We start from the raw sequence: 16,787 nt of genomic DNA on the forward strand, positions 1-16,787 counted from the left end.
TTAGTGGATGTGTTCTAAATCCTCCAACAAATTATGCTTTCATTGGGGTGTGATGACCACTGTTATAAATAATTCTTCACCTGAGGCATTGCCAATTTCAACTCATAGAATTGTAAAATAGTTTGAGTTGAAAGGGACTTTTTAAAGGTCATCTAGTTTAGCACCTCTGCAAGAAGCAGGCATATCTTGAACTACATCAGGCTGCACAGAGGTCAGTTCAACCTGACCTTGGATATTTCCAGGGATGGGGCATCATCCTCTTTTGGAAACCCGTTCCAGTGTTCTATAACCTCCATCTTAATAAATTTATTTCTTATGTCTGATCCAATTGACCCTCCTTCAGTCTGAACCCATTAATTCTTGTCCAAAAGTTTGTTCCCATCTTTCCTCTAATTTCTGAAAGGCCACAGTGATCCCTACTGCATTCCCTTCTCCAGGCTGAACAACTCCAGCTCTCTCAGCTTTTCCTCACCAGAGAGGAGTTCAAGCCCTCTGATCATCTTGGTGTCCCTTCTCTGGACGTGCTCCAACAGGTCCATGCCTTTCCTGTGCTGAGGATCCCAGTGCTGGATTCAGTGGTCAAGGTGGGGTCTCACAAAGGTGGAGAAGAGGAGAATCCCTTCCCCTGACCTGCTGCCCACACCACTTTGGTTGAAGACCAAGACCTGTTTGGCTTTCTGAGCTGCAGGTGCATATTGTTGGGTCATGTCCAGCCTCTCATCCACAAGCACCCACAGTCCCTCTCATGTAGGACTGCTCTTGAATATTTGCTGTGGAATACTTACTTATTGATAAATCTCATATTCGGGGAAAAAAATTATCATAGGATTAGTTGGGTGAGTTTTTCTTTTTTTTTTTTCTGCATTAGCCATCATATTTGGATTATGATTCATAATCCCATTAAACCCAACATTTACTCATTTTAGTGCTTGTGCATTTACTTTTTCCAGTCTAAGCACAATAGTTCATGCTTTTATTTACTGCACTTGTCAGAATTCCAGACTGTTTTCTCCAACTGGAGATAATTTTGGACCGAGATCTGGGACTTACCACCATCCATCAAGAGCCTGCCACCCCTCATCTAGATGTCATCCACAAAACTGGCATGTGTACACTGTCCTGTCAGGCACATTGCTAACGAAAAATCAGAGCAGCAGTAAGCATGGAAGAGACTCTTTCAGATCCTGACTTGTGACCTTTTGTTTCGACAGGAAAACCACCAGGAGCTACTCTCACTTCAGCTCTTCATTCTGTTGTGCAACCAACTTTTAATAATTTCACCTGGACCATATTCCCCTACTTATTTTCCAGGACTGTCACACAGGACTGTATAAACCCTTGTTACAGCCAAAATATGTCACATCTATTTGTTCCCTATTATCCATTCGGCCAATTACCCTGTCAAAGGAAAAAATTAGATTCATTTGACATGATTTGTTCTTGACAAATTCATGTTGACTGTTTATTATCACCTTATTATACCCTAGGCCCTTACAAGTTGATACATTAATCTTTTGTTCTAGATATCAAGCACAGCCTAAATAGGATATTAGTCCTCTGGTACTCCTTCTTTCCCAACGAAAGTTAGAACCATAATAAAATACTGCAGAGTTACATTGCATCCTCATCTTCAAAAAAATCCTTCACTGTTTTTTTAATGGAAGTTGTTTTATCTTTTATTGGTTTATCTTTTGAATCCAGATAAATTCATGCAGTGGAACACTCTATCAGTTTGGTAATACCTTTGTTTCATAGAGATGGAGAAAAATAAAAACCAACAAATAGGACTGAGGAGCATCCCTGATTTGCAGGGAAATATTACTACTGTTGCTATTTAAATCAAACAATAATTTCTGGCTCATATATTTGGAAATATTTTTTAAAGTGTATCATAATGGAATTCAAGTCCTTTGAACAGATCAGAACGCTGCCCAACTTTTCTATAAAGGCAAACTGGATCATCACTCAGCCATCTCGTTAAATGAGAGGGAAGAAAAAGGTAATCCCTTTGCAAAAAATTGACCTTGTTGACAGATACTGATAACTATATAGCTTCATCAAATAATCTCATGGGCAAAGGAAGATCACATAGTCAAGGCAGAAAGATTCAGTAAGTGCTTTTTTTTCTTTTTTTCCAGGCCATAAGCAGAAAATTACTCTTACAGCTACCTACAGGCACCTGAACTATCCTACTGAAGTTGGATGAACCACATTTTACAGATATTTTTAGATCTTAAAGATTTAATGTTTGCTACAAATCAAGCATTTACTGGTGCTATAGCTCTCAGCAGCTGCCAACATGTGAGTGGCAACATTGGGCACTTGCAGCTAAGCATATATTTAAATGTTTCACCCTAATCTGAATGCACAATGTGAGTATAAATGATGTATCCAGATTTCTCTGAAAAAAACAAAATTGCTTTAAATGGACTCCACAAAACCTACCTTTGCTGTTCTCATGTTTTAGCTCAGCATGGAGAGGCTTTGGTTATTTGCACTTTCCTCCCTTTCCTTGTATGAGATTTATTTTAAAAAAACATATGAACACACAGCTGTCATGAAGATTTATAGATAACTACTTTACAAAGATGCTAAATGATTTTAGACTATTGTATTGCCTTTTCTCATCTTTTTAAAATATGATTTTGATACCATGTAACCAAAAAAAAAAGCTCTGCTGCTCTTAAAGAAATCTCTATCTAAAGGGAGAAAATTGTATATCCTATGCAAAAAAGAAAAATCCCACAGACCAGTTTTATTGTAAACATTTTCATAATATTGTTGTGAAGCAGGCAAATGGAATTTCTATTCATTACTCTCTGATAAAACCTATCTCCCGAATCTAAAAATAGAGACATATTGGTAGAATAGACACAAAGCCTAGGTTTCTAGACAGAAAAGTTATTTATTGCTGTTATGGTTTTAAATTGTGTTTAACAAAATATGATGAAAATGAAAGGTAGGAATATTGAGTAAATGAAAACTTTTTCATGATAATAGGAGAAAGAATTACAATGTGTGTGCTTGCCATTCATAGTAGAGTTATCAAAAAATGATAGCTAACAGCTCTTTCTCTTCAAAGCATTTTTTTTCCTTTGAATTCAAATATTAAATCTTTATTTTACCACATTTTTGCTTCAAACACACATAGACATTTCAAAATTACCTAAGCAATGGAGGAAATAGCTCTCCCTATTCCCCTCATGTTGCAGAAAAACATTCTTAAACTGCAGTGGAACTCTGAATACCAATTATTTCTTGAACATCTCAACAGAGCACTTTGTGATTTTCAGCAGTAATAACTATAAGCACTGGAATGAGGAGACACCATCATAAAGATATCCACAAATTGCCTCTGTGTGGTAGTGAAAAGAGGGAGAGATATCATTCCAGGTTAATCAATGGGCAGATTTTGGATCATAATCTCTCAATCAATCAACACTGTGGTTGCTTTAAAACTTAGGCGAATATTAAAAGTGGAAAATGCAACATATTCATCAAGAAGGTCTCCCCATTTGGTAGAGATAATATTGATCTATTAGAGAGAGGGGAGCATTAAAACAGCCTTCTGAACAGTGCTGGCTATTTGAGTTCAAGCCTCAAACACCTGAAGGTGTGAAGGGAGAGATGAATATCAGCGAGGCTTCCAAGAGTTTTCTGTGAACAGCTTAAATTAACAGATGACTTCTGAAACCAGTTTTTTGGACACTGTAGGTGGCTCTGAAAATGGCCTCTGCTTCTTCCCTCTCTCCTCTTCTGAAACCTTCCTAAAAGCAGCAGAAAAGGAGCAGTATGGGAGCAGAGTAGTCCTCTGAGTAAAAAGTATCAGTGTCCACTCATGCTTTGTTTGCCTCTGAGTATAAGAATTTTTTCTTCAAACATCTTATTCTGGAAAATGCCTAGATCTTCTCAGCTGGAAAATTTTCCACTCCACATATCAATCTAATTCGTGTAACTGCTAATGGACTAAGTAACCTTATCAATATGTTCATCTTTTCTTTTGTCTAGACCTTTTGGAAGAGAAACAAATGGTATACCCTCTTTGAAAGGAGGTGTTTCACTCTGGTATGTAACACTGAAGTATTTGATCCCTTTTACAGCTATATAATGTGTCTGGTTCAGTGTGACATGCTTTTTCCTGAGACAAAGCTGAAAAAGCTGAGAATTTTGAGTGATAAATTGGGCTGCTCAGTTGGTAAGATCCACTGTGCCTCAGAAGTATCCATCATCCCTTCCTCATGAATGACTCAGTATCCACAGTTCTAATTTTGGCATCTGGTTTCTAAATTAGGAAGAGCTTAATTTGACTCTTCTATTTTCATCTGTGATGGACATGACAGTTCAAGAGAGTGTATTGCCCTTCCTTGCACCTCTATTTGAGAATTTTGTCAGTGTTATAAGAGAAGGTGTCCATTCAGTAAATGAGCTAAATAACCTGGAGTCATCAGTAAAATTAAATGTGTGATGCTGACTGGTCCAGAAAGTGTGACTGAAATATTTTTGATATTACTTACAGGGGATAAAAAGCTGAGGAGAATGAAAAGAAATACAATATTTCCACACCCAGATGGGAAATCCCTAAAATTAGGCTTCAAGGTTCAATTTCAGTTTTGACAAGCTCATGGTTTTGATAAATAATCAATAAACTAAAAATAGTACAAACTGTATATAAATAGCTGCCTTGTAAGAGGTAGGAGTACATAAGAATTATTTCACTTTTTCCTATGACTAGAATTAGAAAGGAGCCTTGTGGACACTTTTGGGTTTGACCTCACTCTAAGTCAAAACATTTTTATTCTGGCAGAAGTAACTACCATATTTAAATTACGTAGTGAATTAAAGACGGGAAGATTAGTTCTCACTAGCAATGCCCACGTGAAGAAACTTCCTGAAGAGCCTAGAATAGCAGAAAAAAAATCACTTTACTATGTCAGGTTTGGTCTGCATACTCAGTGATTCTGAGAAGGAAATAGAAGGGCTAAAACCTAAGAGGCTTTTCTGTGACACAACAGGTATTAGTTGGCAAGGAGCACCACAGCACAGCTCCCTTGGGTAATTATAGGAGACAGGTTTCCTTCCTTGGTGTATTAGAGAGCATCTCCAGTTCAGCTTGTTCTGCTTTGTTGCTGGATGAGTGAGAGGATGCGAGGTAGGAGCCAACTGAAGGGACACATAACCAGGACTGGTAGAAGAATTAGGATCCAGCAAATATGCCGGCATTATTAGCAGTAATGGATCAGTCAATTTTTCCTATTTACACTCAGTGCAGCACAACTGAAGTTGATGAGCTTACAGGGATATATTGGCAGGGAAAATCTGGCTGGGTGTATAAACACTACCAAGCCATTGTGTTCATTTGAAACAGCCTACAGCCTTTTCATCTGCTGAGCGACAAACTGAAATCACAACGTTTCATTTAGGCTCAATTTCTGAAAGTTATGGCACATCCTAAAAGATAAGTACATATTTCTAATCTGATACAAAAAGATCAACTTACATCAGAATTGAATCTCAGCTGGCAAATGTTGCATGATATGATTTGCTTTCTTCGATGAGGAAGAGGAACTCCAAATGTATGATTTATTACAGCTTTTTGAATTGGGTCCATCTGTGAAGAGAGAAGAAAAAAAATAAAAAAAGCTTTTGCTGTTCCACTGTGTGCTATGTTATCTAAAATGTCAGAAGAGATTCTGCATCATTCCATACCACGACCTAACAGAAAACTACTATTTTTCTTTGAAAATGATTATTTATTTTTTATGTAGTTATACAAAGAGTTTATGCAGAAGGAAACAAAGAAAAATGTCACTGACTTTCTCAAAGCACATCTCTTCAGTTCAATTTTTATTTCCCTTTACTGAAGAAAGATATAAGCTGTAAATGCTGAACAGGTTTTCCTATCCAAACACCAATTTGTGATTTCTATATCAGAGAAAAGCTAGCTCAATAAACAAAACAAGAACATTTTAAATAAAATTACTAAGAAAAGGATTAATGAAAATGTGAAATAATATTATGTACATATAATTTCAGAGTAGCACAAAATATCTCAGTATTATCAAATAGTAATAATTTCCTATGAACTAATAAATAAATCTCTTCCTTGAAACAACAACTACACAACTTACAAAAGAAAAAATCCTCCAAATATTATTTTCACAGTAATTTGGAGGAAAATATTTCGAATAAACTCTGCTTTAAGGATGAATTTGGACTTTTATGAAAAGGATTATTCTGAGCTAACTTCTACCAGAATACTGATCTGATAGTACCTGCAAGTCAGGTTCCCTATTAAAAAAAATGTATGCCATTTTGGCAGAGAACTTCACAAAAAATACTCAAGGTACTTTTTTACTTGGAGGATTGAAATCACCTTCCCCAAAATCATTGAACGAAATGCTTCTTGTTTCTTTTTCACAAAAAAACATTTGACAGATACTTAAAAAATCTGGTAATAGCTTTGCAGCAACTTGGTTAAACCACTGATATTTTTCATCTTTAAATTGTTAAAAAATCACATATTTTGAGCAATTCTGATAACCAGTATTCACAGAGCATAATCTGTGTATGTCAGGGAAAAGATTCCATCTTTCTCCCTGCCCATGTCTCCATGATTCACTATTTTCTAGTCTGTTGGCAAAGGGTTATTTGATAAATAAAGAATCAGAGCTTGTCCTTAGAGTAATCAATTATTCATGAAAGCTGTAATGGTAGACAGTCATGGCCTCTATTGCAGTGAATCCACAGCAGATCACTACAGAATTTTTGCTTCACCTGACAGCTGTTCAGTGTCAAATATGAAATAGGTCTTTAAATTAATTCCTGTTGAAAAGAAAATACAATTGGTTAAAAAAAAATAATGTAAACACATAGACACACACAAACCCCCCAAACAAACCAAGACAGCAGGGCATTATAGAACAGCAGACTGGTCTGGAAAAAATTCTTGGTTTGAGTATCTTCTTCAATTTGATATGAAACACCTCATACATTTGTGTACCGACCAGTATAAAGAACACCAATCTCACCTAGAAATGAGGGATGCCACTGCAACATAACCCCAAAATAACACTGATGACTGAGGGCATAGTATATCGAGCTCTGAAAGACAACAGCAAGTTGTGTAAGACTTTCTGCAGTGATCAAACCAAAAGGAGCACTCCTTTTACCGAGTAACACAATCTTGAAAAAGCCCACAATCCAAAAATACTATTCTATACACCAAAAAGGACACCACTACATAGGAAAGTAAATAAATTGTAACAGCTCTTCTTTTTTTGACTGCTCCACTGAGAGGTGAATTTTTATACCAGCAGAATCAATAGACCTGTATCTTGCTATTTTTAACATTAAAGCATGACATGATCTTAACTGATGCTAATTCTGTGCTGTTCAAGCTTGGAAAAATTCTGTTCCTCTTGCCACTGCAGATGTAAAGCAATTAGGGAAACCTGAAGTTCAGATACTTGAGTAAGTCAGCACAGGGTAACAAGAAATTGTGCATTCTTTGATCCAGTGTAACTGTTTGGCTTCACATTAGCCACAGCTGTGAGATTCTTTAGAGAGCTTCTTTGTTCACGTCCTCAAGTTATAGCACTTGTCAGATAATGTGAGATAATGGCCTTCAGTGTTACCATCTTAATCTTTCCCACTATCTCACAAGTGCCCATTATCTCACAATGACTTGAGAAAGCCAACAAAGTTATCTATGGATTAAATAAAAGGTACCACCATGGTTCACAAGAGGGAAATACTATTTTTTTTATTTTTTAAACTGGAATTACCTATCTTCAGAGTAAGTATTCTAGCTCTAAATGAGGTTGGATTTCTGAGGCAACTGATACTTTCATACTGAGAATAAGACAAAATATTTTTTAGAATTAAAAAGATCATAAATTGTAGAATAGTTGCTCTATGTTAAACTTTAATTTGTAAAATTAAAATATGAAAAGTTTCTTTATTAATAAGACCACAGATTTTCTCTTTATTATCTCCTGATGCAGAAACCGATCAGCACCCTTCCCTTGGAGTTTTTAAAGATGTAGAATTCAAGGTATACAACTACATGGCATTACTGGGAATAGGATGCTTTGTATTTGTGGCTCTAAATGAAGAAGTGCTCTGGATAGTTTTCAAATTAATGAAGAAAACTGCTTCAAAATAATAATCCCTTCTCTTCCAGTTCATAGACTCATAGAATTGTTTGGGTTGGAAAGCACCACATAGATCATCTATTTCCAGCCCTCTGCCATGGGCAGGGACACATTCCACTAGACCAGGTTGCTCAAAGCCCCATCCAGCCTGGCCTTGAATGCTTCCAAAGATGGGAGAATCGTTCTTTGATACTGCAAAGTACAGTTAGACTTAAAAACTTAGCACCAGATTCTAATAAAGTTGGGACAGAATGCTTGAGGGATATTTAACATTATTAGTTTTCCCTGGAGATTTCATTTGGGAAGCATCACCTATCCATAAATTCCAAATAAACATCCAAAAGCATCAGATAAGCCTCCACAAGTTTTATTCAGGAAATCTGAGAGGCAGCAGGATACTTAGGTGCAGCATGATAAGGACTCAGATCTCACAGATACTGGAAGACAGAGAGGAGACCTGCTGAGAGTCAGAGGAACAGAGCTAGCTGATTGCAGAAAACAGGGAGCAAGAATTGCAGGGTAATATAGAGAGGGTAATAGTATCATATAGCCGAGATAACCAGCAGGTGGTGAGATACTTTAAAGCACCTCTGTGCACTTTGAGACTTACTGAACCTTACTAATTACACATATAAATTTCATTTCAACTTGAATAAGTGGCATGCACTTTCAAAGTAAAGGTTTTCATGATAATCTTTGATAAAATCTGCTTTTTACTCATTACTAGTGCTATTTTACAATTCTGGATTTCATTTTTTAGACAAAACTAATTTAATTTACTCTCACTTAAAGTGAAGGACAGAGAAGTTTACAATTGGCATGAAAGATTATCATTTAGATGTCAAAGCTGTGCGGAAGATTAAGGCTGGCAACATACCCCTTTACTTCCTCTTGACAATTTATTTGTACTGTACATTACAACACAAAGAGAGTTTGCTCTGAGAGCTGCCCTGTTTGACTTTGGCTTTCTACTCTCCAGCACCAGGCATTATCTGTATGTCACAGTTTTCCATGTGGTCAGTCTAGGGATAGCATAGTGCTCAAGGTTTACTGCAAAACACAGGACGACTATTAGACTGAGCAATGAAGACAAATATTTAAGTTAATTTGATTAATTTTTGGTTTCAATACATCCACACCAATAACATCCTCTGTGTTTTAATTATTCAAGCTGAAATTTGTGGCAAGATGATACGATTCACATTCTCTGATCAGATACTGTACTCCCTTCCCAAAATCTTCAGGAACTTATCATACTTTAGGAATATCCAGGCTTAAACCAAGGGCATGATAGAAACTGGCCCCTTACTGCATAGTGTTAGCTTTGACCCTATCGCTATAATTTGATTTTGCTTGTTTTAAATTCAGTCTTGCTAGATTTATGGTATTAGCTGTATTCCTTGTTCTTGTGCTTACTATAGAGCATGAAATGCTCTTTGTTTTGTGGAATGAAGATGAAAAGAGTGGTTGTTGCATGAACTTTTCTGGAGGAAACACCTACCCCAAAATCACCAAGCTGACCCAGGAGATCCCTTGTTATCCTACCTTCCTGGAACACTTTTCCAGAATCACCATAACTGCTCTTCTTGAAGGTTGGCTGTAGCCAAGTCTTTATCTCATTAAATTTTCAGTAAATATCTGTGTAATGCAGAACCTGAGATGGTATATTTTACATACAGAGAAATTTGATCCTTTGGAAAATAAATCTTACATATTTTCCACAAATAATTTCTAAGTGTTTTCTCATGTGTGCACGAGTTTGTGTGTGTGTGTGAAGAATTGTTTTATGCTAAAGCTGAAATTCAAACACAAATTTCAAGAAACTTCAGTGTCTTCCTGAATTTCAATAATTTTTAATGTATATAATTTTTATTAGTTTATTTTCTGTGGCTTCTTATCCCAGAGGTGTAAGAATATGCCTAAGTTAGAAACCAGAACAAAGCAAGAGCAAAGGAAAGCATGCAAGTTTGATCCACAAAAGCTCAAATCACAAAAGGGATATAAACCAAAGGGTCTTATTTTTTAATTTTGCATTAAAACCAAAAGCCATGATATGAGCATTTCAGATGCAATAAACTAATTGAAATTCACTAATATCTATAAATAAAACCATCCAGGTCAAAGGATAAGAAGATGGGGATGCCTAGAGCCTGTTCAGAGCATATGTTAGGTCTAAAGCAATCAAATAAGTAAGAAAGTATTTTTACCTCACAACCAAAGAAATTAGCTGAAAAAGATTGACTCAGATCACTATGGTCTTATACTAAATGAGCAGAAAAACACATCAGGTCATTGAAGGTCTCAGGGAAATTTGCTGTAGACCATTTTAGATGTAACCAAAAAATAAAAATTACCCACCAAAAGACTGATTTCCATTGCTTGAATAGCTAAGTGAATGTAGTGACACAGGTACCATCAACTCCCAGAACCTCTTAAAATCCAGATCCTAACATATTTGATAATAAATTACAATTAATATTGTGCTTATTTGGCCTCATTTTGTACTTACTAATACATATGTTTGTAAAAATCCAGACCAATGGCAAGAAACCATAGTCATAAATATATAATTATATACATATAATTGCAACAATTATGTACAATTACTTATAATGTAATTCCTTTCATATTATTTTGATTGTTACATTGCACTGTGTTAGGGCTGTAACATTGATAAGAAATAAAGATAACTCAGTGCAGGCTCCTTTCATTCACTCTCTTATGTTCCAAGAAACAGTGAAACTAATAAGAGCATTAGAAACAGTTTAAATCCTATATCAATCTTTGCCATTACCAAGCAAAAAATCCCAAAATATCACATCCTCCACATCATACTTATTGCTCAACCTGACCCATTTTTGAAACTGCACGATAAATGCAGTTTTAACATCAACCAGTTCAAGCATAAAACTGCTTACTTGATTATTACTATGCCATACTTATAGAAACACAGAAAGGTTAAGCTATAAGAATGCTCCTTGATGGTGCAAAGTCACTGTCATTTATAGCTCAGGACTCTTAAGGCCAGCAATTTTCTCACAGCATAATTTGACTATTTCGAATTGAAAACCGAGCAGTTCCTCTGTGATCTCAGTGGCATCAAGAATTCACAGACATTTCCTCTGCAATCATGCTGGTCAGTTGTAGAGATGCAGCAATATTATGCTAGATACACTACACTGTAATATTATTACTTATGCAGAAAGTTAGATATTTTGGAGAACTTTTGGACTTTCAGACTTATATTGGCTGTATAGACTGCTCACATCATGGGCACTGTGCAGCTGAGTAGGAGCTACTCCTTCTTTAAGTAGTAGCTGGCATCTACTGCATTTGCATTTTCAAGCAGCACAAAGCATGTCCAACGGGTCTAAAACTTCCTGGAAAAACGTGAAGTACTGTGTGTCCCACATTGCTGTTCATTTCTGTGTTTGCACAACATTCCCAACACTCATAAAAGTATTTATTAATCATGCACGAAAAAAAAAAAAATCTCTGTGTGGAACATGATGCTTTCCAGAAGTGTCAGACCTATAACTTACAACCTACCTGACACCTTCTAAACATCCAGGTCACCATGTCAGAAACAGAACAGCTCAGCAACAGCTCAGCAATTTAATCCTAAGTGTATCTGACATTCTACATTTCCATAAGAAATAGGTCCCATTGTTACAGTTGGCATTCCAGGGCTGTTTTTTTCCAAACCCACAATTATCTGTAAAAAAGAATCTTATAAACTAACTAAAGAACACAATGTTAAAGGAATGATGGGAAAAGCTTAGTAAGCACAATTAAATGCAAACACAAAAAAAATTATGTTCAACAATATTTTGGTTTCATGTACGAATAAAACAATATCAAACAGTTAGAATACACATTCTAGATGTGCTATCATGCATGGCTTAGCCTTTTACAGCTAATTTATTCAATATTGCCCTAGTAATTATGGTGAATAATTATGCAGAGTTGAACTCAGCACTACCCATCTTTTCTTAGTGTCTACCATTTCTGTTCTTATCATTGAAAGAGGGTAGAACTAACTTGATGCTTTCCACATCCATAAACAGAAATATTGTTCATCCTTGTTAAATATAACATAATTCATGTAAAATATCTGCACCTACTACAATGATGTGCAATGTTTACAGATTAAGTACTTTTTTTTCAAGAAGTGGTATCTATTAAAAAGAAAATTGCTGTCAGTTCTTAAAAAATGCAGCAGGTCACTCAAATAATACTTCAGAATGAATTCCCAAAGTAAACATCTATTCTTTTGTTGAAATCCTGTAAAACTGTTTCTTTTTTTTTCCTAACTGAGCTATTTAATTACAGCAGTTGTCTAGTCACCTTTCTGATGTGACTCTAGTATTTCTTCCATTCTTTTTGGTTTTTTTTTTCTTGCAGATTTTTCCACTTGCAAATAAGATGCTGAAGCAGCAGCAGTATTCCTGGCAAGCTGCTTGAATATACAGAAACCAGTCAGAGCAAAAGGATTTGCATTCACAGTGGTATTGCACACAAATACTGTAACCACAGAGAGATTATGCAAATCCTTATACTCTGATTGTCTAATAATGGTTGTCAGTCAAAAGACAAGAATTTGCATATGCTAAGACTAGTGAGAAATAATCACACAGTGATTATGCTAATCAAACACACTAAACAACATGTGAAGGATTGTCAAACTGGAACAAATCTGTGTATGTATGCTAAATACAGAAACACACAGTACCAAGAGAACATTAAGGTTGCAGATCAAGCCCTTAAAAACATGAAATGCCTATAAGCCTTAATTTGACATCCTTATGAATTTATCTTTTTGTAATATGTTCACATCTTTTCTCCAGAAGGTTTTAACTTTGTTCTGCTTAGAAGATGGACAGTGTTGACCTAATGAGCAACTATTCAATACTGTGTTTTGTCCAAGAGGTTCAATGAATAACCTTAAACCTCATTGACTATATAAAGCTGAAACCTCACTCCCAATGGGAATGATCAGCCTATTCGCTGGCTCTCTTACAGTCTTCACTGGCCCAAGATGTGAGTAGTTCACAAGTATAATTAACTTACTTTGCAAACCTCTTTTTTAGATGGATGGTATTTTCTCAGAAATAAAGAACAAAAATTCTGCACCAATTCCAGTTACTCAACCTAATGTACCTGACACTACTTATTATTACATTGCCTTTCCTATGTTGCCCACAAAGTTCCTGATTGCAGATTCATCTGTGAGCTACTAAACACAGCTTCACAACGCAAGTTGGACTTACAATCCATAGAGCTGTCTGGGAAATGTTTGTGTTAAGCTACTTGCCTAACATATCAGGAAAAAACTCTCTGGAGTTGTTCAGAGAGTTGTTTTGACTGCTTTTCTAAAATGAGATAGCCCTTTTTTTAGTGTTATCTCATTCAAAATATGTTTCTGGTTTATGCAACAAACAGAGCAAAAATGCTATGGATAATAATCTCCTCAACTGTGAAACCATGATTGATTCTCAGTGCTTATCCAAAGGAAAATTCTATCAGACCTATAAGATTCTCCTAAAGAAGAGAAGATGAAAGGCAGTCAAATGTGGTGTGTTTATCTTACTGCTCAATTATCTAGTGGACAGCACTCAATACAACAATTGCACCTAAGAACAGACCAGTATGAAACAGATCACCTTGAAAGTGAGAGAATTACTCATTCCACTTCTAGTAGACATTAACAAAGAGGTGTGTAAAGAAAGGGTGGATTGCTTCTTTTATCTGCTCACTTAAGTGAGCAGTGGCAGGTGGTAAAAATATGATTAAATCCAGAACAATTGCTTAAAACAAACAGACATAAATGTTATACACTCCCTAAAGATATCCCCAAAGATACCAATAAAGATAAAAACCTAAGGTTCACAAAACCATTTGTTTTCTGAGACTCACCAAGAACAAAGCAAAAATGATTTCATGAGAAAAATAATCCATTTAAAAAAGTTAAGGGCACTTTCATGTTTGTGCTCAAGAGTTAGAAACAAAAGGTTGGCAGGCCTAATGAGGGTTGCACAACAAATTCCCAATAGCATCATTCATATGTAAATGTATCTCAGAAAACTGTACCAAGTGTTATAACTGATATTTATTAATAGTGAGTCTTTCTAATCACAACAACAATAAAAGCAGAATGTCTGCCAGAGAACTGGCAGAAGCCCCCTTGATTCACTCTTACCAGTGAATTGCTTACAAGTATCAGGGTACAAAGTGGTCTCTGAAAACTACATGCCTTTCAGAGAAGTGAAACACATGTATGTGCTTAAGGACCGACAAAATAATTGTGCAATGCTAAGTTCCTGTTCATGCCACTACACTTTTTTAGCCTATTTAAACAATTCTTCTTATTTACCATTTTTATTCTGTTCTATAACTGGAATATTTAAAGAGGTATATACTCAACTTACAAAAATCATCATATGCTTCAGACATCATTAAAATACTCTATAAAATCTATAATTTTAGAGTATTTCAACACATCTCAATGTCTTAGTTTGTTAAGATTTACACTGGGATAAGTTATAAAAAAACTAAAAGGGACCCCAACCCATAATTTAATCCATACATCCCATAATAAAAAGAAAAAAAAAATTAAGGGGACAGAATAATTTTATATCAGGTTCTGGTGGGTAATACTTCAGTGAGCAAGTATTTTCAGGAAGCAAAGGCTAAAATATAGCAATTGAATGTTGGGGAGAAAGATATTTTTCAGATTCTCATTTTATAATTGTTTCAGGTTCTCATTTTATAATTGTTTCAGGAACACTTCAACATTTCAATTGAAAGATTTTATAAAGCTACCCTGCTTGTTTAGGCACTATAATTCTGACAACCCCTTACAATGGAGTAATTAGAAAATTACTGCATTTTTCTCTTGGCTTTTAATAGGTGTCTGTCTATCTTCAGAACCTGGTACAAGTACTTCACTTCAGGTGGAAGCAGAGATATATTTGCTAGTATAATTCTTTGACTACAGGTGCTCCTCTGGTTTGTTTTCTTTTTTTTTTCCCCACTTCCTTCTCTTGAAAGGAAGTTCTACTGTGCCTTTTATGATAATTCCAGGATATAAAACCATGTGACCCAATGTCATCATTGTGTCTCACCTCTGGAGATTCAAGACGATTTTACTTAAATTAATTAGGTCACCAGCACTCAATACAGAAGAATTACGTTCCTCACACTTTTCACAAATGAAGGGCTATAGTTTGCACATGCAGCTGAAAACAACCTTATAATATGTAATGGTCAAGTGTGAGGGTAAATTATGTGCACTGCTATATTCATAACCCTGATAGAGATCACTTAAGAGCATTATGTCTCCTTGCATGCAGGAGAAGTCATTAACCCGCTTACTCCCTCCATAACATGATTAGCTCTAAAACCTCCCTGATTTTTTAACCATGATAAGACTGAGTGTTCAGGATACTTACTTCCACTAAGAGAGAGAGGAATATGAAATTGGAAAATGGAAAAAAAAAGTTGCAATTTCTTGATATAGTTTAAGAGCTTACATAATAATGTAAATAAACCTTGCTCTTCTTAGTAACTATATATGCATAAAAAACATTAGGATTTGGTCCTAAGCTGAGAAAGATCCCAAGATGAGGGAAATAGATGGTCAAAGGTGATTTTTATTTTAATAAAGTACTTCTAACTGAAAAATTAACGTCTACCTGATTTCTTCTTCAGGCTCTCTAGGAAGCAGAAAGGATGAAAACATAGAAAAGAAATAATTTAGAAATAAATTGAGATAATTTCCAATTCCAGTAACTGGAGATTATAACCCAACTCCTGACCAGTTGAAATGTTTCATTTTCTTCATGGTATAAAAGAGGACTACCTTCCATTTTGATGAAAAGAACACACTTATACCTTCACTGGGTACCCACATTGTGACTGTACTTTTCCAGTTATCCTCTACAGATTACCACTGAGATTCATTCCAACTCTCCTGTCAGTCTTAGTGACTAAGTCATTAGTGCAATCCTGAGTGCACTGAACAGCTGTGGAGAAAATAGTTATGGCTCATTCACTACTTGAAGTGCTTTAATCCCTTCCTACTCATCTCTGAAATGTGGTGCATTAAATAATTCTCAGCATGTTTTTATATAATTTGGAAAAAGATGAAACATTAACAGTGTACTTTTCCATGCAATTTCATCTTTGAAGTTTTATCTGAGTAATATATCAAAATTAAAAATTTGAAAAAAGGTATTGCCAGGGAAGTACCAGTCTGACCCTGAGTTCTGAGCTTTTTGTAGATCAAAACAGAACTAAATGAAACCAAGGGAGGGAAAAAAACCTGTTTCTACATGTGTGCATATAGAAATACCTGTCTATGAGTTCAAGATACCTTAAAACAGGATTAAAGTGGAAATCTCCCCTCCTTGCAAGATTCTGCTACTGCAAAATAAGTATTAATATAACTACAAAGACAAAAATGTCGAGTTAATAAGAGCCTTTGGTCTCTGGAACAACTTTGGTAACTCTTGATTTTGTGAAAGGACGCTATCACAAGGTGAACACATGCTCTTTACTGTCATGGCAGAGTGTATTGGTTTGGACTAGTTCACACATTTTCTTGAATTTTCTGATTGTTTAAAGTTGCTTCAT

At 35.6% G+C, this 16,787-nt stretch overlaps 1 protein-coding gene across 3 annotated transcripts in view; it reads right to left on the bottom strand.

Moving 5' to 3' along the window:
* ZNF385D (zinc finger protein 385D) overlaps positions 1-16,787 on the bottom strand; it is a 408,882-nt gene that overhangs the window by 85,749 nt on the left and 306,346 nt on the right. For all 3 annotated transcript variants that reach the window (XM_059846143.1, XM_059846162.1, XM_059846152.1), the window contains one exon: positions 5,498-5,608. In XM_059846143.1, coding sequence (XP_059702126.1) covers positions 5,498-5,608 — 111 coding nt within the window. The remainder of the gene's footprint in view (positions 1-5,497; positions 5,609-16,787) is intronic.

This window comes from Haemorhous mexicanus, chromosome 1 (genome assembly GCF_027477595.1).
Source record: "Haemorhous mexicanus isolate bHaeMex1 chromosome 1, bHaeMex1.pri, whole genome shotgun sequence".
Classification (NCBI taxonomy): Eukaryota; Metazoa; Chordata; class Aves; order Passeriformes; family Fringillidae; genus Haemorhous; species Haemorhous mexicanus.